Raw genomic sequence first — 24,258 nt, 5'->3', positions numbered from 1 at the left:
AGCTTTATGAGCTATTAAGTATTTACCCAGTAATGTAGCAACACAAGCCAGGATAGCCAGCAAGGCAGCTGTACTGAGCCCAGGGGAGGGCAGTGTGGACTGCTGAGGAAGACACACCGCTTCTTTCTCCCAGTCCCATTCGCCCTCGGTCTGTTTGTCCTTGTCTTTCTCCCCAGCTCGTGCCCCTCCTTTCAGGCAGGGACAGACGGACACAGTGACCGTCCCAGTGCTGGTGAGGCCAGACGTCCCATCCCTCAGGACGAGCGGCACGTAGAGGGTCAAGGTGGAGGATGAGGAACGGGACAGTGGCTGGATCTGGGACAGCAACACCAAGCTGGCTGTGGGGCCTGAAGGAGAGTTGACAGATAGGAAGAAACTTTGAGTCCACTGTTAACCGCATGCTACAGTGTTGTTTGCAGAATGGAGGCAGGACGTTCCAATTTGGAAATTATGCCCAGAAATGAATGTCCTCATGTTTGCAAATGTGCGACTGCAGTCAGCTGGTGACGGGTTTGTACCACAAAGGAATTGAGCAGGAAAAAATATTTAGCCTCTCTTTTATTTTTACTATTTTCGTTCACTTCCCTTCTAATTTGAGCTACAGCGTTCCACAGCAGAATAACAGTGATACTAATTTTACAGGATGAATCTACTAGAGTGTTACAAATTGGGCAGACAGTATATTTTTCGCTGCCGCAGCCAGACGCTTCATGATTTATGACTCCAGATAGGCTGTAAAACTTAAACATAAATTCTAATATACTTTCACGTTTAAAATTATTGTTTGAATAATGTGGTGCCATTAGATCCATCTGTATGATCCTTTTCAAAGACTCCCACACTTGTCCTGGTTAATGACACAACAAAGTATGTACAGAAGAAAGCCTGTACATCCAAAGCACTGACTTTTAGAACACACTTGTATGAAAGGAATACATCACAAGCCCTTTTTTTTTTTTAAAGATATTGTAATGGACATCAGTGATGAGAGGCTCACATACAGCAATTTAAAAGGACAGAGAGCAGCAATAACAAAAGAGGTAACGGCCTGTATTGATCTGACTCTCACTTTCACGTTTTTAGAATTACACACACAAGGCCACAAAAATATAGCCGCTGACACGAAAGCAGGTTTTCATTAGCATGAATGGCACTGGGAATGAAAACATGACAAACGCGATTATCAAAAAGATCTTCAGCGATCCAAAAGATAGATCAAATCATTGTCTTTTTAAACAAAGAAAGTAATGTAGCATTTTGTCAGACAAGCTGTCCACACGGGAGCTGAGGATGCTCTTATTGTCTCTCTGTTCTACTGTTGGATGACACATCAAAGAGGTCTTTGATTTCACATGTCACTGAGTTTATAATACTCATCCATGATCTGGCGAGTTAACTTGGTTTTGTCTGGTTTAGGAAGAGTTGGGAGTTTGGTCACCAGTTTGGTAGTAAAATTAGTCAAAGAGTAATTTTATCTTCAGCTGCTGACGAATGTAAGCACATATCTTCATCTGGCAGGGGTGGGGAACTCCAGGCCTCAAGGGCCGGTGTCCTGCAGGTTTTAGATATCACCCATACCAGGCCTCTGGAGAACTTCAAGACATGTTGAGGAGGTAATTTAGCAACACAGCTGATTTATCAGCTGTGTTGCTAGATGCGTCCTTGATCCAACACAGCTGATAAATCAGCTGTGTTGGATCAAGGACGCATCTAAGACCTGCAGGACTCTTAGATGCGTGTTAGGACGCATCTAAGGAATCTAAATACACTGACTGGAGGTGGTGTTAGGAAGCTGAAGTTCCCCCACCCCTGTCTTAAGTTCTATATTTAGCATATTTTAGCTAATACAGCTAACTTAGTAGACAATCAAAGCATTTTGCAGCTAAAATGCAGTTTTTTTGGTCAGAATTAATGGAGTACTATGACGTAAAATGAGAGTAAATGTTATCCTGTGTTTGCTGGATTTTCAATTGGATGTTTTCAAATTCCCCGTATTTGCCATATTGTGTTTACTGATGAAGTCAAGGCTGAGAAATTTGTTGCCAAGCTACACTCACAGACCACTCGATTAGTTACATCATGCTACCTTTCCCTCCAGAACTGCCTTTATTCTTCATGGCATAGATTCAACGAGGTGCTGGAAGCATTTCCACTGAGATTTTGTTCCATATTAAAATGACAGCAGCAAACAGCTGCTGCACATTTGTCAGCTGCACCCACGATGTGAATCTCCTGTTCCATCGCATCCCAGAAGTGCTCTTTTTGATTTAGATTTGGTGACTTTCATGTTGTTTACGCCAAATTTTTACCCGACTACCTGGATTTTGCAGCAGAACTTGAGACTCATCACACTAAGCAAAGTTTTCTTTTTAATCTTTTATTGCCCAATTTTGTAGAGTCTGTGAAAGCTGTAGTCTCAGTTTCTTGTTCTTAGCTGACAGGAGAGGCACCTGGGTTGGTGTGGTAGCCCATCTGCTTCAAGGCTGACCGTGTTGTGCATTCAGAGACGCTCTTCTGCATACCTTGGTTTTAAAAGTGCTTGGGAGTTACTGTTGCTTTCCAATCATCTTGAAGGAGTCTGGCCTTTCTTCTAAGGCCTCAACAAAGCAACCCTCACTATTTTCTCTTTTTCAGGTGGGGGGATTCAGATTTTGTTGCATTATTTCAGTACATCAGAGTTCTCTGCCGCATTCAAAGTTACTTAAATCACCTTTTTTCCCCATTTTGACACTCGGTTTGAATTTCATGTCAACACTGAATGTTGCATGATCATCAGAATACATGATCATGCTGATCATGTATTCTGATCAGCATGAGGCTGATCAGAATACATGTGTGTTAATGAGCACTTGAACAGGTATACCTACAACTAGTACACATGTTCATATGTCCAAGGCGTGCACATGGAATACTATATTATACACTTCAATATGCTACTGACATCTTTAGCTAATATGACGCACAAATCAAACTTTCAAGTGGAGAGAGATGAGCTGTGTGCAGAATGCATAAGCACACATGAAAGTATTCTGTGGAGTTTTTATCCGCTAGTGGTGCAATGTTTTGATTTGCATTACTGTCCTCAACTGCAACTGTGCAGCACATACCAACTGAAGAGCTTCATGCTGTTCCACAACAGTTATTGTGTCAAAGGAAAAAAATGTAGCAATGCAGAAGCAAAGACGTGAAAAGAAAAAAGAATGCCAGCTGATGTAATCAGGCCTGCACTCTTCAAAATATTGAAAAATGTCACTTTTGCAAATGTTTTATCTTTTATTCAGCACGCTGTTAAGGCTTCAAGGAAGCAAACACTGTGTTTTTGCACTGACTCAAAGTATGTGTTTACACGAAAACTCCACAGGTGACACATAATTGCAAAAAAATGTATTTGTGAGCCAATTAACTTGTTTTTGTGTAGAGAAATGTAAATGTGAGCTAAGACAACAAAATTCTTGTGGATCCAATTTTAGGAGACTACATATTTGCTCAAGGATGCAAAAATATCCCCACACATACACAGCTTGATGTGAACAGTTACACAGAACCGGCAGCACATTGCATCCCTGAATTAAAATAGTCATATCAAATTTATGTTTGCATGATATTAAAGGACTATACGTGTGTAATTGTGCAAAACAAAGAGCGAGGACACGAAGTGTTCAGGGGGAAAAATGCACAGAAAACAAACAAGTAGCTAAATTAGATTCAGTTGACGCTAATTAAACGAAGCAGCTTTGATTTCTTCAAAAGCTTCTCAGTGGAAATACTAAGTTTACATGGTCGTGGGGAAGAAGATGGATGTAGAGGATACAACAAGAGGGACGAAACAAAAGAGGGGAGGATAACAAAGCAAAACAATGGGGCCACCAGACATGGGAGGTGGATGGTAGGAGACAGAGGGAGGGACAGAAAAAGGGAAGGCGACTCAGAGAGGGAGTGGTTTTGAGAGGAACGGGAAAGAGAGAATAGAAGGAAAGATGAAGATGGGAAGAGAAAGGCAGAAAAAAAAATATATGTGGGATTAAGGGCCTTAGAAAAGTGGGGGGAGAAACAGTCTATCTGCCAAGGGAGGAGCAGACAAACAAGAATTAAGAGAACTACACAGAGAAGGAAAGATTGAGTGCCTACCACCGCTGTCCCTGACGCTGAAGTTGAGGGCAGCGCTGGACTCTGGAGGGATGCTGAAATACACGGTGCTGTCATTCCCACCCTCATCTCTATCAATCGCCCGCAACACCTGCACCACCTGAAACACAGAGATAGAGAGCAAGGGAGACCGGGTGAGGGGAGGGCGTGAATGAATGTGTGTGAGTGCGTGTGTGTTTGTGTGTTTTGAGGAAAAGCATAGAGAGAGAACAGAAAAGGAGGAAGAAAAAACACTTACACAGAGAGAGCTTTTAGCTACATAAACAAAAAAACATTAGCCGACACTGGCAGAATGAAAACAAGTCAAACAATTAGCATAGTGACATAAGTGAACTGTGTTTGATACTCACACCAAAAATATAACCGTGTGTGTGTGTGTGTGTGTGTGTGTGTGTGTGTGTGTGTGTGTGTGTGTGTGTGCGAATCCCCTTTTTTGTAAATACAGTGCCGTGCAGCTTTCGGTGTTGTAAAGGCATCTACGCAAGTCCTCATTGGCAATCTTAACTAAATTAATCTTAAAGAAATCTCCCGCAGACTGAGCTGATGGGTAATTTCTTTTTAATGAAACTCTCTGTTCGTCATTATGCAGGGCGCTCTTTCAGGAACGCTTTCGAGTGCTCGATACGAGACTCAATGCGGGGATGAAGGGTGCAGCGTGCTCTTTGAGTTAGTCGATGTCTGTAGGCCTTGAGAAGATTTGCTAAGAACAGTTGCATTATGTTATCCGATGCTGTGGGTGAATATTCAAACAGGCTTTGCCTAATGGCGTGTCATACAGAGATGTGCATATACTATCCCAAACACACTGGGAAGACATCATAGCCTTTCTTTAATGAACTGCGTGCCGCTCACTCAAATTGCAGCATGCACAAACATGAACATCACAGGCAAAAACAAATCAACGTCGTTGCCATAGAATCACAGATTTCGTGGTGACACAACAAAGGCATGAGCAGAGCAATGAAAGCACCAGTGGAAACAAAAAAAAAGCAAAAAACACACACAACAGATGGGCCACGACACCAAAATGATAGTGACAGAGCCAGCATGGAAAACGGAATATGGAGGCAAAGAAAGGAGAGCTAAGCAGGGTTTCCAAGGGGAGGCTGAAGAGCAAAGGGATGATTTCTATAATTGAGATAGGATCGAGTGAGAAAAACATGATGCAGAGAAACAGACAAGAACACAAATAAAGCAGGAAGGAGGGAGGCAGCCTGAGAGGAGGCTCGAGTTTAATTACAATGCAAATAACTGCTGCGTTCTGATAACAGGCCATGGAGGATTCACCTGGCTCCATGGTGAATGAGTATGCTGTAGCTGCATGTGGCCATATCTGAAGGGACACAGCTTTGTTCTGCCACACTCTATATGCTCCAAGCTGAATACTCGTTGACTGTTTGTGTTGTAATTATATGACTGTACATGAACATTAAATACAAAGTTTGCATATGTTTTGCATATGACATAGTAACACTAATTTATTATGAATATGTGTATAATTAGTGCAAAATGTGGCGTGTGGTGGGCTGTATGACTCAGCCAATATAAAGAAGAGGTAACATTAACATTTACTGAAATAGTGTAGCAATCGAGCTAAGTGACACATTGTCAAGATAGTTATTTAATGGGAAGCTAACTAACCAGGTTTTGTGTTTATGGTATGAAATTTGGGGCTTTGAATGCAAACCTAAAAATTGTAACTTCTAAAATATGTATGTAAAGTAAGCATTATTTATTATTTTATTAATTATTATTAATTATTACATTGATTATCAATATTGTTTGATTTTTGGATGATTAAAGTTCATCCAGCCACAGCTTCTCAGGCTTCAGATAAAACTGGTTTTGAAGCTTCTGCTCATATGTATACATAAAAAAGTCAGTCTTATCTTATCTTATCTTATCTTAATATAAAATAAAAAGGTGAAAACAATGAATATGCTGAAAATGTTAGCTTCTTAAGGTTAATAACACTAGCAGTTTGGCCACAAACCAATGGCCACTGGTTAGTGACTGTAACCATGTGATCAGTTATGTGACTTTATTCAAACCAACGATATGTCAAATTTGACTGAAACATGTGAGACTATAGTATTAGCAGTGTGTCTAAAAAGCGTTTTCAGTCATGCATTTTGCATGTCTGACAGAACAGCTTCTTTTTCAGTCAGTCCAGATGTCTACTCTGGCTTTTACATTCTGATTGCGTTATACCCCTGCCACTCTATTTGTAAGCTTTTACCCATGCAACTGCAGTGATTGTGTGTTGGGCTCTGACACCTCGAAAAACCACGAGTGCCACACATGTAGACACAAAGACAACACAGCTGCTGCTGCTGCTGTGTAGTCATCACTTAAAGTCTTTTCACATCTTCTTGAAAAATTACAGTCTTTAGCACTGCTGGCAGTCCAAGTACCTAAACTGAGAAATGTGTAGTGCCAGAATGTAGTTCCAGTAATAACCCGGGCTTGTTTCCTTAACATGTGTTTTAGTGTCTTTCCATGTCTTTAAAATGAACATTTTATATACACTGGAATGGAAATAAAGACCTCAAGTAGTTTAAACACATACTGACCTGTCCGATGGAGGAGGAGTCACACATGGCTGTGTTGTACTGCCTGTCCAGCTCAGGTGCATTGTCATTCAGATCTAAGGTCTCTATTGCAACTAGAACTCTGGAGACTTGGCTGGGATTGTCTGAAAGAGCCAGAGAAAAGCATATTAGAACGTAGCCTCCAAAAACACGCACACACAGCTGTATAAACTAAATAATATGAAGACAATGTTAAAACGGCAAAAGACACTACTGAGTACAATACAAATACAGTGGTGCAAGTCACCGGTCCATTAATCCCATGCAGTCGTCCTCATAGGCATAATCAAGTATTTCAAGACTTTGTCCAAAAACTTCACATTACATCACATTAGTGAGCGTACAATTGGCTAAATAAACAGCAGTGCATTTGGTTTCATTTGGCTTGTGTTACAGCTCGCAGGCTCCCAGCTGGAGTATGACTGATGCTTCCATATCAGTTAAAATTTTCCTCATCAAACTGTTCTTTTCATAGCCAGCACTTCTCGCAGCATAAAGTGTGTGTGTGTGTGTGTGTTTTCTCAATAAAGAGAGAGAAAAGGCAGAAGAGGGGTGCAGAAGGCAGCGAATCTGCATGCAGTTACACAAGAGCGCAGTTTAAATGGATTGGCATAAGGTCCCCTACACCCCATTCACTCGGCTATACGCACACTTGAACATGAAGTTCTCACAAGCCGCGCTCGAAACACATGAAGTTAGCATTCTGAACACTCATCATTACATTTTAGGCAGCTATGACACAACCCAGGCTCACCAGCACACATCCTTTATCTAGGCAGGCAACCGTGAAACACATTGGACTACACTTTCTGTAAACCGAGCCCCACACACACACACACACACACACACACACACACACACACACACACACACTCACAACATTCCTACACCATGTTTTTTTAAACCAACAGCAGTAACACTGTGTCATGGATGACAGCAACTGGTTCCCATCGCTGAAAAGCTGAAAATGAGCTCTTGCTGTAATGCCACAGGGTGAGCTGGCCTGCCTGTGGCCATGGCAGGGCTCCTACTGTGCTTTATGTCAACACAGTCTCCAACAGTCTGTTTATTAGATAGAGCTCATTATTCAAGACAGGCACTCAGTGTGCTGCCGCCACAGTCCTACCAACACATTGCTGCCACAAGGAACCCTGAGTAGATTTTAAGTAAAGATTAAGTTTGTCCAGAACAAAACTTGGCAGCAAAACAACTTCTTTTTCCTTGAGCACAGCAGACATTGGATGGAATTCTCCAACAATACTTCTACTTATAAACAAACCAGTTGGATTATTTTTGAGTGCTTTTATGACTTGTCATCTGCCAGACACAGCTACTGGAGCAAAGCCAGGATTTAACAGGATGCTGGTATTAATTGTAATACGTCCGTCCAGCAAACTGAACAAGAAAACAGGTTGTCACTGACTTCTAAAAATACATAAATGTAGAGAGAGAAAAAGTCAAATCAGTGACATCAAAGAAAAGAAAGAAATGCTTGCATAATTACATTAAATTATCCAGTCCTTAATGCATTTGGTTTGTCCAAAACACAAGACGTTGTGTTGTTTTTTTCCACTAACAAAATATCTTCGCAAGTGCATCCCCACAACATGCAATATTGTGCTCAGCTTGCTCTTTTTGGGAGCTGTGACACCAAGAGTGCAATGGGCTGCGTAAATAAAGATATGTGTTCAGAGTGAGTTAAAGAAGTATGAAGTTGCCCTCTCTACAGTAATTAATAGATGAAAAAAGCATTTATAGATTAATAGATGAAAAAAAATGAGTGAATTTGTTTAAATTAGGTAGCTATATTAAAATACTTAATTAAAAGTAGAATTTTACTATAATACACAAAATCTCAATGTCTTGGTTTGTCTGCAAATGTGAACAGAAGTTGAACAACCAAAGTTGGCATACAGATACAACTTAAACCCATAAAGGTTCTTCTCTATATCATTTATTATGTTATCATGTTGCCTAACAGCTGAACACTAACCAAAAATACCCTTTTTTTTTTACATTTATGCATCTATAACACTTTATAAAAGCATCATATTGTTTTCATTTCACAACAATATGATTTAATTTATTCTAGATTATTAAATATATTGTGATGATTACAGTATCAATGTGATTATATGATTTGACAAGCCAAATTTACTGTAAAATGGATATGTTCCAGGTACAATAATGTGTTACAAAGTTTATTGAATTATACCCTCAAATGGAAATTCATTCTTCTCATCAATATTATGTTTAAGGTTAATGTCTGGATTCATTTAAAACTGATAAATATTTGGGTTACAATAAAATAACTTTATTGTAGAGTTTGTCATATACATTAAAATCAGAAAATGTCACAACACTACTTCATTTGGTGCTTCTAATAGACATATTTCTCAGGGTCATAGTTTGTGAAGCTGAAAGCTTAAGTAAGCTTTAAAATAAATTATTTACATTTAAATAAGCTGCGAAGGCTGTGCCATCCATTAACTAACCTGGCTGAAGGGCATTTTAAGAAAAGCTGATGTGGTGTTATTTACTATTTTTCTTGTCAAGAAATCGAATGAAAAAATAACATATTCTTTAACGATGTATCCTTGTACTAAAATAAGAATAAAAAAATAATAAATTAACTGCAAGTTTGGAACTGGATGATATGTTCCGTCATGGCAGTGAAGGCTGTCACATACACACAGTGATAAATACTATACTGCATGTATATTAATACATACACAATAAAAGCCAGCTAATGCATTCCTATTTACTCCTGTTTGAGTATGTTTGAGTCTCCCTCCATAAAGGGATGGAGAGGTCAGTAACAATACTCAGTTAGCTGTGGCATTTAAACGATGCTCAGTTGAGTGATCTAAAGCGTAGAGTGTAAAGAAAATAACCTCCACACCTGCTTACAGTTGATAAAAGGTAGGATGGATTTGTTGAGCCTGTGTGAATTGCAGCCACAGTTTCCTGTTCTTTGCTGACAGGAGTGGAGGCCTGTGTGATCGTCTGCTGCTGAAGCCCATCTGCTTCAAGGTTTGACCTGTTATGCATTCAGAAATGTTCTTCTGTGTACTTTGGTCGTAGTGAGTGGTTACAACCAAAGTCTGCCATTCTCCTCAGACCTCTGATGTCAACAAGGCATATTCTCCACGAAAACTGCTACTCGCTGGATATTTTCTCTTTTTCTAATAAAGCTGTTCTCACTAGAGAAGGTTGTATAGCAAAGACTGAGTTTCTGAAAAGCTCAGTCTAGACCAACAACCATGTCACATTCAAATTTACTTAAACCACCTTTTTCTTGCCAGTGTCTCAGTTTGAATTTCAGCAGGTTTTCTTGATATCTCCATTTCTGAATGCACTGCTGTCAAATGATTGGGTGATTAATAAGTGTTGGAGCTGGTGTACCTACTGAAGTGGCTGGTATCCTGCTACCTGATGGATGAACACGTATCTTTAACACATTTATATCTGACAGCAATTTTAAGCTAGATGTTCTGGAACATCTGTTATTGTTGCCAAGCCTCCACGTGAGCAAGCAACGAGACTTAAAGTGTGTTATTAGAGGATGTAGGGGCTGAGCTGTAATTGGGCCTACTGGACTATAATTGGCTTTACTTCTGCCGATGTGAATACATTTATGAAAGAATCAACAGCACATTAAATATGTATATACTCATTAAATCAAAATTCATTATTAATTAAATTGCACAAATGACAAGAGACAGTTAGATAACCTTAATCATGACTGAAAGCTTGAGAGCAGCTACTAGTGGAACCTACTGATGATCTTGCCCCTGGCATTTTCTATTTATCATTTTTTTACTGAGGGAACATGTATAACTTGAACTTAACTGTCTTGTTGCTTGACATCCTACATACTTGGAAACAGAAAGATATTTACCGATCCCCTGTGCTATCATGTTCTGTCGGCAAATCAAGGCCTGAGTTCGATTTGTTGCTTTAATTCAGTGTTTCCAGTTGAATCCTTACGAGAACAGATCTATTGCGGCATCAGATAACTTGCACAATACGGATCAATTGATTCTCTGACGCGCTGTAACAAACTGTTCATGGCGCCAAACAGCATTTCTCTCATGGTTTGATGACTTGAGAGCTAAGCCGCTTAGTAAACTGCATCATACAGTGGATACTGTGCCTTTCAGATAGCGTAAAAAACACAGTTTCTAGTCTCTTAAACCTCTTACTCATCAGTGGTTAAGGTGTCAGAGGTGGGGAAAATGCTAGCTTCGTTGTCAAGGGTTAGCTCTAATAAAATAAATAATCCAATGAACGACTTCTAACGATGTCTCCGGATTAAGTGTTGTAAGAAGAGTGACCTCTGACCTCTCTGGGTGGCGATGACTGTAATGTTGTGCCAGTGCTCACGCTCCCGGTCCAGCTCCATCGCTGTGGTGATGAGACCGGTCTCTGGTGTGATACGAAACAGAGCCTCTGGGTCTGACTGAGGATCAATGGAGAACCTGAAGAAGAGAAAGTTGGGTTTGAGGATATAGACGGGTGAAATGAGGAGAGGGCAGGGAGAAATATCGAAAGAATGAGTGAAAGGAAGATGCAAGCGGGGAAGGCAGTGGGGTGCGGAGCGAAAGAAGCAGACAGGGCAAGTGTGTGAGGGAGCGATAAGGAAGTCGGCATTCAAATGCCCAAAGAATTAATATAGTGAGATTATCACAGCTGATAAGAGTTCTTTTGAAGTGCTACCGATTATCTAAATATCTCCATGAATATACCAGCTATCATTCCTCCCCACATACTCGCTTTTAGCACTTCTGCTTTTAATTGGGACACGGTTTTCTGTGGTTTTTACAGACAAATCGCTTGCTTCCCTCCTCATACTATTTGAGACAAAACCCACCGCAAACACAAGCGAAGCACTGGAAGCTGCAAGCGTCTGTGGTTTCTGTCTGGCTCGTGGGAACACTGTGTGGGCATTTGGTTGGCTTATTTTTATTTGGTTAGCTCTTATTGTTGTGTCTTGTTTCTTTTAGCTGAAGAGCCTGCTTTGAATTTAATTCAAAAAGCCTGGCTAACCCTTGCTTGTGGCTGGACAGTAAAACAAATGAAGATATATATAAGTCCCAGCACCATTAAATGCTTGATTTGTCTTTCAGCAATAAAACTCCTGTAAAGCTGTTTTGTTATGAGTTCATAAACAGCAAATACTGAGAGGAACATTTTGAGAAATGGGCTTATTTGCTTTCTTCCTGGGTGGCAGATGATAAAACTGATACCAGTGTCATGTTTTACACCAAAGATTAAGTTACAGCTACTATCTCAGCATGAAAACTGGAAAGACTAGCTTTTAAAAAAAACAAAACAAAAAAAACCTGTTCAAAAGGAGCCCAGGTAGGCTGTTTGCTATCTCAACAGTGAAAAGTAACAACCTAAATGTATAGGAAGACTACATGTCCTGCTGAAATGTAGAGGCTTTGTACTCTACCTGATATTATTGGTCAGACCAGTATCAGGGTCTACTGCACTGACTCGGCCCACTGTGCAGGCCGGCGGGCAGTTCTCTGAAACATCCATGTGATATCTGGCCCGAGAGAACCTCGGTGGCTCGTCCGCATCCAGGACTGCAACTCGGATTGAAGCCCGATCTTTAAAGGGGCCTCGACGTAGGAAGCGGGGGTCCACTATCGGGTTAAGGACCTCAACAGAGAAGGAATAGGAGCTCCGACTCTCATAGTCTACGGCCTGTGGAGGAGAGAAGAACGAGGTAAGCTTTACAGTTGTGTAAAATGAAAGGGTTTTTCTGCGTAGTATAATCATCTAAGGTTTATGCATTTACATATTTTGAAATGAGCAATAGAGACATTTTTTAAAAGCGAGAAATTATGCAAATGTAACTGTTACAAACATCAGATCCAAAAGCCTTTTTTTTTAACGTGCCTTCATTTGGTCTATTTCTCACACTAAATTTTCCACAAATGACTGCTAAATTACATATCTAAAGCCGAGAGATGGAAAATAATGAATTCTTCCAACAGATAAGAGCTCGCGCAGGCTAGAGAACGGTCACATCCTAAAGCATCTAAGAATAATTTAGAGTGAATAATATTCTGGTTACCTTACATGTTGTGACGTTTGGATTTTTTGAAGCGATATTTTGAAGGATGTTGTGGGTGGATGCTTAGATGGTGGGTTTTGTGTGAAGTTGGAAAAGACATTCATGAGGCATTGATGTTACAGCATTGCCAATGAGACTCCGGATGCTCAAAAAAAGTTGAAAGGCTTCTTCACAGCTTCAACACCGAGGTAACTACTTGTTTGGATGTTGGTTTGACATTTCTGGAGTTGATGTTTGGATAATGTTGACATGCTAAGAATGGATGATGTATATCTGTAGAGTTTGAATACTGTGTTGGTGAGACTTAAAAGTAAAAATACAGAATATTTTGTATTGCAATGTAGTGTTTTTTTTGGTGAATAAAGCTAAATACTTTACCCTACTTTAAGTAAAAAAATCTGTATTAACAGCAAACTGAAGCCCTTTTGGTTTAATCCAGCAATTTTACTTGGGACTCACAGAAATGTAAATGGTCTGCTTCCAAGGTTTTAGGTAGCTTTAAATAGTTGTATAAGCCAAACTATGTCAACAAGTGTGATAGCAATGGAACAATTATTATACAATAAATCTTCAATTCTGTACAGCACAGAAAGATTTTTTACAGTACACGAATAATTACAGTGGGCACACTGTAAAAATTGTCTTCATTTATTCTATTTTAAAAAGTACATTTGTTACAGTGTAGTGTTGCTATGTGCATGCAGACTCGTGCTACACTGAGTAGTTGCTATGACCATTTTATCTAGCTCATATGGTACTGCAGTGTTAGCAAAAACAGTGGGAAGTGTGTTGGTGGGTACCTGGCAGGTTGTATATTGTGTTACAATGTTGCAAACATGCTGGTTGGCATAGTTTCAGACCCTGTAAAGTGTATGAAACTTGCTTTTGTGCGCATATGTTCATTAGGAGTACAAATGGTTTGGGCTGTATGGCTCTATAAAGAATATATTTTCATGATAAGACCCCCCCTCCCTCACATTTTTCATAAAAATGCTTCCATTGTTTTGAACGCCATCTCTTTATCACCATAGCGACTCTGCTATCACCATGGAGACTCGTACCTGACTCGGGGGAGCATTAAAAATTCCTTTGTATCCTTGCATCTACACAGGTGCGAGAGATTTCATTTGGGATAGGGGATCAGGCCCCAGTGATTGTTTGTTACAGAGAAGTTATGAAGCCTATTTGTCTGAGGTGTCTTTGTGATTGCGCGTCGCTCTCCCGCCAGCGCGGCGCCTCTGAAGCGAAGAGATAGCCTCTGATCTGGTTTGCTGAGATGATTGTTAGTGAGGGCACGGGCACACACAAGCAATCACATACATCCACTGTCTCACACACGCACCCTGACATACACCTGCTGTTGATTAAATTTCAGAAAACGAACACGTTTGGGTCTAGTTCAAAATACCTGTTTGAGGTAATGGCAGGTGTGTGTGTGTGGACTTGTGCGTGGAAGTACAAGTGGTTCTTTGAGCCTGTGTATCCTCAGATCCTCTGTGAGTATCTGAGTGTCCTTAAAAGCAAGTACACATATAATTCATCTCAGTGTGATTGGCACGGGGAACTATGTTGGACAGGGGATAAATGGGCTCTCTAGCTATGCAGAATTTTCGCTGTCAGATTCAAACAGGAGCTGAGAAGAAAATCATTGTGAGGATCCCACCGGCAGTGGGAATATTGATATCCTCCCTCTCCTTCCTTTCTGATCTCTCGTTTGCTATTTTTCCTTCGCTTTTCTTCTCGCTCTCTGAGCTGTAAACCAGCGTAAACTGCTTGACAATCAGCGGTCTCAGAACGAGGTGCAGATTGATTAAAAATTATGCAGAGAATGGGGGGAATTGAAATGCACAGAAATGTAGCCAATTTGTGGACATATCTGGGCAGATAGAAGAAAATAAATACAGAAGAAAAATTGTTACAGAGTGTGTGAGAGAGAGAGAGACATGGGAATGGTGACAAAGTGTGTGTGCAGAAGGGGGGTAGATGGAGGGAAAAGGTTCTCTAACGGGGTCCCCATTACAGGGAGAGAGAGACAATCTGTCTGAGGAGGAGAGGTGTCACTTACACTGTGAGCACACACTCATCACCCTCCGCCCTCCCTCCACCCAGCACTCCATCACTCCGCTCCCCCTCCTCTGCTGCCTCACACACTCCATCACCTAGTCCCCGACTTACCCGCCCACACCTATCTTTTTTCCCTCCCTGGTGTGCGCGCGACAGGGCACCGGCTCTGACAAACCACAACACACACTCATCCTTCTCCTTCCTACACCCTTACAGTAAGGACACAGCGACCCCACTGTTCGTCTACCTTTTTACTTTTTGACATCATAAAAAAAAAAATCCTCACTCATGTATTCACATCTACTTGTAAGACACTTGTACACATACATACACATGTCATGTTGGAGGACCTGTGAGGTTCCACATGCAGTTGTTGCAAATGTCCTCTCACAAGGAACAAAGGTTCAAATTCTGGTCTATTTCAAGCCAAAGAAAGCTCATATTTAAAATGGTTTTCCTGAAATTTGACAGAGCATTTTTGCTGTGGATTGCTGACATTAGCTACATAAGCAGCATAGCCACCAACTGATTGCATGTCACTTGCACAAACCCCAGGCGTCTTCCTTACGCGCCGAATAAGAAAGCAGTAACGCTGACTTCATTTACCCTTGGCTCACCACCTTCACTGAAGGCTGAGACTGTGATTTAGAGCAGCTTGAACTCTTAGCTTAACATTAATTTAAGAAGGCTGTTGCAGAGGTAGTGGAGACCAAAAGAAGATGAGATGGGGCTGAGTGATACACTGTAACAAATTTCCCTGTAAAATTACAGTAAAGTACTGTCAGCCAGATTAGCTAGCATGAAACTGTGATTATACAGTGGACCTACAGCAATCTAGAGAGTTTCTTACTGCAAAAAAAATCTTATAGTGCAGTGCTGGATAGAATATGAGCATTACAGCATAATACTGTCAGCCGTTTGGTTGCCATTATACTGTTGTTTTAGTGAGCTTAATGTAAAAGTAAAATACTGTACATCTAAGGCTGAACCAGGTCTTAATCTTCATATTCTGGTCCATGAATTCAGTTTCTTACCTTTCTTGAACCGCTGACAAGATATCACATTTTGTCACGATCCCCCTGCAGCTTGTACTTCACGGTAATGGCAATCTTGCTGCATTTAACAATTTCACTGTATGCTAAATGAGGTAGTGGGACTTCACACAATGTGAATTTTCTCAATAAGGTATGGGCAGACTGCAGTAACAGAGGGAAAATCAAGTCTGACTTGATGAAGAGAAAGAAAAAATACTACTTGCACATTGCAATCCATCCATTCATCCATCGGTCATCAGTCTTTTGGAAGGCCAGCACAGAGAGACAGACAACCATTCACACTCACATTCACACCTACTGGCTGGTAATCTAATATGTATGTCTTTAGACTGTGGGAGCAAGTCCATGCAAGCACAGGAAGAACATCCCCACACAGACGGCACCAGCCTTCAGGTGGTTCGGACCAGGAATCATCTTGTTATGATGAGGTGCTAAACCACTGTTACTAATACTTTCTTCCTTAAAAGTGTCAACATTTAAAGCGGGGATGTCAAACTCATATTTGTGGTCATTAGAGGTTAAATCCCCGATATATCCTAATATTAGAGAAAAAAGTGCAATGTAAAAAATAAAAGTTTCTATAGCAGATAATAAAGTAATACTCTTTCTGTCATTTAATTGTTTATCTATTACTTACTTAGATGTAGTATGAATGTTTTAAGGAGGTCTTTATCAGTAAAAAAAAAAAAAAAAAGCTTAAAAAACAAATGAAAATACAGTTACAAGTCCAAAATTTGTGCCCTTAACATTTTCCAAAGCCATCCCATGGGCCATACTGGAGTGTTTTCAGGGTCAATTCTGGCCCCCGAGCCTTATGTTGTTTAATTCTACTTCCTGCCTGCACCTTAGAGAGCTGCTTACTGCATGAAATACAGAATTTAAAAAAAGAAAAGGGTGGATACCTTTGAAATAATGCCATAAAGTTGCCTTTTCTTACAGAATGCAAACCAAATGAATATTTAATGTGACCACCCTTTGCCCTGAGAAAAGCACCGGTCCTCTGGATGCCCATGCACAGGTTTTGCTTGGCAGGTAGGCTGTTGGAAGCATGTCAGAGAAGGTGCCACAGTTCTCCTGTGACCTTAGGCTTTCTCGGTGTCTTCTGTCTCTTCATGTAATCCTAGACAGACTCCATAATGTTGACACCAGGGCTGCGGGCTCTACCATCTGTTCTTGTCACTGTAGATAGTTCTTTATGACTCTGGCTGCATGTTTGGGGTTGTTGCACTGCTGCAGAATGAATTTAGGACCAATCAAATGCCTTTTTTTCCCCAGTAGATTTCCTTCATTTTATATCACTGAAAATTGACGAATCTCTCCGTCCTACACTGTTTAAATAAAACAAGCAGTTTCAAAACTCAATACTAGGCTTGATTTCCTGACCTTTACAGATATTCACCCAGAAAAGTCAACAAACTGAAAATAATCATTAAATCAGCATCACACACATACATACTTTCTCACTCCTAGTTAGCACTCCCCTCTGCTTCCCCGCCCACACGCTCTACAAGTGTAACCTCATGTCCTGTGATGCGGCGCTCCAATGGTCTGTTTTGAAATTCAAATTCTATACCTTTTAAAATTTGCTTCACAGTTAGCAGAAATTAATTAGCTAACCTGCATGCAAGACTGGCAATACATAATACATCTCTCCTCAAAGAGGCCGAGCCATAGGCCTGCATGCTTGACTGAGAAAGTGCGCGGTAGTGTGCACGCGCACAATAACTGCACATTAATGGGCGGCTGAGGCTTCTAATCCCTGAGGAGGTGATTCTCCCTGCCTTCACCGTAGTAGATGTTAAATAAAAAAAGGTTATGGAAGCCTGTGTGATTCAGGGTGAACACACATGCGAGTGGGTGTCCGCAGCACAGTGTGTATATATATGGTCTCAGCACCCCGCTGTCCTTGGCAGATTGAGTTCCTTTTTGATTTTGTGCATTCTAAATCAAGATCATACATCACATTTGTCTGATGACAAACTCAGCTTTGGACATTTCTGCCAACAAGCACTACTGCAGAGTTGAGAGAACAAAGACTCTCCTAAATCTCCCTTTTGACTTTGTTCTTCCTCTGCTGCCTCCCCATCCCTCTGTCACTTGTCTCGTCTTCTGTCTTATTTCACTCTCAGAGGTCTCGTGTCTTCCCTTTTTCAATTTTTTCTTTTTGTTAAGAAAACTTACAAGCAATACACTGGTCTCTCTTCTTCTTTTCTTTTCCTCCATCTCTCTTTCCCTCTCTCTCTCTTTCCCTGTGAGGAGATTAACACAATCTCTCCTCCGCGTGAGAAAACAAACACAGATAATCCTGGGCACGCTGCTGGCGTGTGACCGAGGATTAGCCAGCCGTTTTAAGTGAGAGCATATGGAAATAATAACTGCAAACTGACACACGCGTGAGCTTGCTTGTCCCCCAGGTAAGGAGGAAATGAAAAGCGCGCAAATAGCAGGCTTACACAGCTCACAGCACCCCCCCGTAAACATACCTCAAAAGGAACCTCCTGAATTGGGATGCCGCCAGATTCTTCTTAATGATGTTGTGACATGTTTAGTGTTGCGTCAAGTGATCCCACTTTGTTATACAGATGCTGCTTAATTCAGTATATGTGTAATGAGGTATTTTGAAAACGGGCTATTATGTTATGTTTGTGTTCAGAGTCTCTGGTTTTTTAATGTGTGACCTCAGCTTGCCAGACACACTAGACCCTTTATCACCTGTCTGATTTGCATGTAAAGCACCTCTGCCTATTAGCTGAGTCTTTCTCTTTTCTACTTCTTGCTCCAGTTAATTTCATTCTGATTAGTGGATTGAAAATTCAAGGAAGCTTTAACCAGCAGGCGACCCCCCCGTGAATGTTATCCGCTAGCCATTAGGGGGCACTGCTGCAGAGCAATGTCAAGCAATTCCTAATTCTGAAATTACCTGCTCCTTAGTCTGTGGCCTCACTCGCATGCTGTATCAAAAATCTATTAGCAGGAATGTGTACGTTCATTAGAATCGATGCGTGCGTAAATAGCTGCAGCAAAGCAGCGCTGACCAGCCAGGGAGCAGAGAGGAATAGAATACAGACTATAGAAGAAGAGGAAACTGGAAAGAGGAAATTAGTTTCAAAAAGAGTGAATGGGTTGTTGATGTGTGTATTAGCCTGTGCCTGTTTGCGTCTGGAAATGTGTGTTTCCATGTGTGAATGCAAATGAGGCAGACCTAGGCTGAGTCAGAGCCACAAACAGCACACACTGTCTGACATGGCCTCCAGACACAAAACAGAGCGAGGACGAGGTGAGGGAGCAAGGCAGATATTGGGTGGGGGAGGGCGTGTGTGTGTGTTTGCATGTGAGCTTGTGTGTCTCCCGTGCACTGCATTTTCTTTGGACATGTATGGAGATCAGACGGGGAGAGTAACAAGATGCAGAAAGAGGGGGGGGGGGGGGGGGGGGGGCTGATGATGATGGGAGGAGGAAGAGGAGAGGGGCGACGGGAAGAGTGGAAATAGAGGAGGAGGGAAATCTTTTTATTGCTAGGGGGTGTCTCTGTGGGACTGACAGTAAATAAGCGATGATAAGCAGCTTCAGTCGTCACCCAGACTTACAGGCTGTTAATGACCCAGCTTTCTATGGCGTGTCCCCGCCTAACCCTCGCCCTTTCACAGGGATGTTCTCCTCCTCTCTATTCAAAGGGGCGCCATCCAGAGTCTGATTCTTTGTCCGCGTCCTTCGTTTACGCTCTCTCTCTCTCTCTCTGTCTTATTTTACACACCCCAAATCTCTTCTCCCGTCTCTTTTGACCCCGTTTCCTTCTAATCTGCTGTTAACCCTCCTGCCGCTCCGACCCACCTACCATCATTCTGAGGTAAAGACGCAGCCCTCCCCACCCTCAGATAAGCGATCATTTCTCTGTGTAGCTCTTTTTCTTCAATCTCCAAAGTTTGAACAGGGAGCTGCGAGGTCAAGTGTGTAATATTGATGCATGCCTGTATATCTATATATATGTGTGTGGTTTATTGGTGCTTGTGCAGATGTGCGTGTTCGTTTCTCCGTATCTCTGCCTGTGAGAGAATGCACGCCGTAGATCAGCGGTTAAAGAGATTCAGCCCACAGCAGCGAGATGACCAGCGAGGTCAAGGCCGGCTCTGTGGCAACACAAATTGTTCCACTTGGAAATCCTTCTTTCTCCGGAGGCGCACAGATCATCTCACTCCTCTGTTTAAATTCTTCACACTGTGAAAGCCTTATGACTCTGGGAAACGGACAGCAGGGCATATGAGTCATTATTAACGTAACCCAAACATACGCACGCTTGAAAACACACACACACACACACACACACATTTTGTTTTATTTATTTTTGTTTGTTTCATGAAGTATAAACTGAGGGGGAGCTTAGCGCTAATTTTATGCTTTGTTTGTTTAATTCTATTAATCGTAGCCAATCATACATGATTTCCATTAGTTATGCATGAATTCCCTGAAAGGCTAAATCCTTTTAACCTACTGAAGTCAGATTATTTTAAATTCACATACAGTTTGTGTAACACACCCACCTTTACCCCCCACCTAAATCCCAATACTGCTGGGGCTACAGCTTGTTGTAAATACTCAGGAAATTGTGCCTTGCAGCATCTGTAAATATTCAATATATGTTCCACTTTGTAAGCATTCAGAATTGATCCACATGTAACCTGTGATTATCCAGTTTTATTTAACTGGAACAGCAAGCCTGCTCTAATCTATTCTAATCTATTTCTCTGGTGCCTTTGCAGAGAGAGTAAAGCAGCGCAGAGGAGGCCATGTTGAAATATTAATTGTACTTTTTTTGCCTTGCGTCTGTGGCTGAATCCAGCGCAGCTAATGCTGGAGGTGGGAGGTCTTTAGTGTAATTGTTTACATGTGATTTTCACCATTCACCACATGCTGATGCTCACCTATTCTCCCCAACTCTTCTTCAGTCTGTCTTATTGTCGCCATGCTGTCTCCCCCTCTCCTAATAACTGTACCTCTCTTTTTTATTATTTATTTTTTTCAGCTTTTTTTGTCTGCTTGTCTCTCCGGATGGGTATTTCTAACCTCCTGTGCTTCGCAGCCTATAGCTGAGCTAATTTCTCCATGGCTGTCACTGTGTCTCTCTCCCTGTCTCTTTGCGCATCTCTCTCGGTCGCTTCTTACTCTAACCCCCTTGTTATACCGCACTCTCTGCTGTCACCGCCTCGCAGGACCTCAATTTAACATTCCTCCTTCAGCTCTCCCATCGTTTCTTTCCTTCTTCACCCGCACTCTTTCGCCTTGTTCCCAGGTCCTTGGCTTAGATTTCTTTCTCTTGCACCTCTCACCGTATCCAGTCCTTGCTCTACCTCGGCGCGTCTCTTCAAAGGAACTTGGAAATCCTGCTCTACACGCCACCTCTGGGTGCGGATTGTTTTTAACGAATCCTGCAAACCCAAGGCTGAGAACTGACACAATGATAAATTCACAGAAATTTCAAGTGTTTACATGCGCATGCACACCTGCATGGCTTCCAGTACACCAACCAAAGCATTTGTGCAGTCAGGCACTCACCAGCAAAAATAAAAACAACATAAATTTTTGAATACAAATAGCTTTTTTTTCTGTTTTGTTGTTGTTTTTTCTGCAGATTTAGCCAGATTTCAGTTTGCATTTCCCAAAAACGACGTGAAAAGGTTTCAGAAGCTTCGTGTGCATTTGCAAAGATTTTTCATGGAATTTAATGGCACAAAGTGTGCAGACTTTTACATCCAGTTATCTAAAATATAAAAATTCTAATTTACTCCCAGCAAATACAAACCAAGCTCCCATAAGGGAACTTCCCAAAGGGATACAGTGGAATAACTGGCCAAGTATTATGAGCCCACTCTCACGCATCCTCCAATATCCTCGAGAGGATTAAAAGTTGGTCCAGCAATTCACGACCAGAAAGAAAACCGCATTGTCCAGCTAAAAGATGGATTCTCCTCTCCAGCACTCTGGCATAGAACTCACCAGGTTGGCTGAGGAGTGTGACAAATTTTGAAGAAATAGCTTTAGCGCTACCATAAAGTCAAACATGCTACAACCAAACAAAAACCTCATCCTGGTGACGGGGGTTCTCACAGACCCCAGAGGCAAAATGTCTGTCACATCTTAGAAATGCTTTGATCTATTGCTCCAGTTTGTCACTATTTGGCCAATCAGTTTGTGACTCATTGTTTCCTGCTATCTGCTGTGACTAGTGCTTTTTTAAACATTCAAATGTACTGGGGTCCTGGGGGATCGCAGTCAAAAGCACCCATTTCTGCCTATGCAGTTTTAATAGATGGAACTAATTGAGCCCTATTTAGTGTAGAAGTGCTCTGTCAGTCATTCTGAAAGAGAGACACACAGACAGTCTGAGCATACAATGAGCCATAGCATGTACTATAGCTGCCTGTATATGGCATTTGTTTTGCATTATGTACAATTAAAAAGAGCATTGCTGTTTGTATTATTATTAGTAGTAATTTAATTTCTTTACTAAATAGTAAACTACTGAGATCATCTTCTGCATACCTTGGTTATTTGAGTTACTGATGCCTTCCTATCAGCTTGAAGCAGTCTGGCCATTCGCCTCTGGCCTCTCTCTCACTGGATCAGCAGTTACTCAGACACGCTGATATATCAGCAGAAGTGAGCTGTTTGTTGATATATCTGTGTCAGCCTTTTTAATGGACAGTAAATAAAAATTTTAAGACAGATGGGAGAAACACCCTTCAACCATGTGGTAGTGTTGATGTTGAATAGTGCCAGAGGGAACTGCAACCGTCCCAGTTGCCAATACATGCTTGGAAATCCATAAACACAGGACAATAAAAAGTATATTTTTAAAATGCATATGGCAAGTTGCTGTATCCTGTGCCTTGTATCCTCATACGGATACACTAAAGTGATATATCCATCTGCAGCCTGCATTAAAAAAAAACATCTGGGAAGGATTCTTGCTGGGGTTAAAAAGGAGACTGTATATAAAGAATAGATGTAACAACTGCAACCTCTCATTTTAAAGCCTCAACTTGAGCATTTTTGGCTGTTGCAATCCCATTTTTATTAAAGCAGACATGAACCATGAATCCCTGAGTGAGAGATGGTTCTGACTGATAAACCAAAGACAGCATGTTCATACAGTGATGTCTAGACAATCACAAGCTAACCATCCGCTAAGGCAAACCCTGCTTTATTATCTAATTTATTCTGTAAATAAGACCATCATTTACAAAAATGAACACCAGCATCAACTTAAGTTGATGAATGGCGTCTATGTAGACAACTGGGTTCCTTTTTGTTAATAAAATAAAATATCTCTTTTTTCAAATGTATCTGTGGCATCGCTGTGGCTTAATTTCATGTAACCAATCAAAAATCAGATGTGGTAGGATTCACGCTGGTTACACGACTCATCACCCTGATAACCAAGAAAATGAAGGAGAGGCTTGTGCTGTGATATGCAGTTAATACAGCTATTTTAACACAAACCATGATTTTTTATAGTATATCACAATATACATCCATCCATTCTCTTCCGATTATCCAGTTTTAGGGTCGGCGGTGGGCTGGAGCACATCCCAGCTGTCACAGGGCAAGATATTTAAATGACATCCATATAGACTGCATTTGCATGGCTAATGATCTGTTCTATCATTTGTGCATGATAGCATTTTTCCAACTGAACTCAAAATAGAAAGCCAGAGCCTTATTGATTCTCTTGTACATGCAAATGCTCTGCAATTCATGCATGGATGTGCTAAAAGGCCGGAGACAAACCGCCTCGAAAAAATGACACTCAACTCTGCCACTGCAAGCATTTGCATTTGGATGTGTCACGCTTTGGATTGAGTTTTGCGGAGATATTTCATTATGTTTGCTTTAAACAGATGGACGTGCTGATAAAAAGAGGCTGATTCGCAGTGAGTGGAATCAAGCTGGAGATTCATTTGTCAAAAAACCCAACAATACACTCTTCCTCGACGGGAGACAAATAAGGAAAACAGGTAAGAAGAATGCAGCTCAGCTGTATTAAAGTCCTCGCTGAAAGGGCTGTTCAGTGATGAATTGTGTGAGTTTATATAGCATTATTGTTTAGTTCCAGGTAATTCCAGGTTAATAGGCTTAGGCAGCATGTTGTTAGCTGTGCTTCGACTCATAGGCAAAACAAAACTCTTCTCCACAGACCGGCCTACACTACCCGTGTCATCGTCTGTCCTCCCCCTCATCATCTGTTTCCTGTCTCCTTTGCTGCCTTTTACCTTTACAAAATGACTCCATATGTGCGCTCTTTTACTGCTCATTCTTC

General features: G+C 41.3%; 1 protein-coding gene across 3 annotated transcripts in view; it reads right to left on the bottom strand.

Annotated features, from left to right (window-relative positions):
* The window catches only part of cdh24b (cadherin 24, type 2b), a 160,695-nt gene that overhangs the window by 7,073 nt on the left and 129,364 nt on the right, over positions 1–24,258 (bottom strand). For all 3 annotated transcript variants that reach the window (XM_082512993.1, XM_082512994.1, XM_082512995.1), the window contains exons 7-11: positions 12,196–12,452; positions 11,082–11,218; positions 6,720–6,841; positions 4,129–4,246; positions 27–347 (exon numbers count right to left, since the gene is read on the bottom strand). In XM_082512993.1, the coding sequence (XP_082369119.1) occupies positions 27–347; positions 4,129–4,246; positions 6,720–6,841; positions 11,082–11,218; positions 12,196–12,452 (955 nt within the window). The remainder of the gene's footprint in view (positions 1–26; positions 348–4,128; positions 4,247–6,719; positions 6,842–11,081; positions 11,219–12,195; positions 12,453–24,258) is intronic.

The sequence above is a fragment of the Aulonocara stuartgranti genome (genome assembly GCF_965226115.1).
Source record: "Aulonocara stuartgranti genome assembly, chromosome: 18".
NCBI classification, from domain to species: domain Eukaryota; kingdom Metazoa; phylum Chordata; class Actinopteri; order Cichliformes; family Cichlidae; genus Aulonocara; species Aulonocara stuartgranti.
The sequence above is the reverse complement of the archived record's forward strand: the minus strand, read 5'-3'. Positions and strand labels throughout refer to the sequence as shown.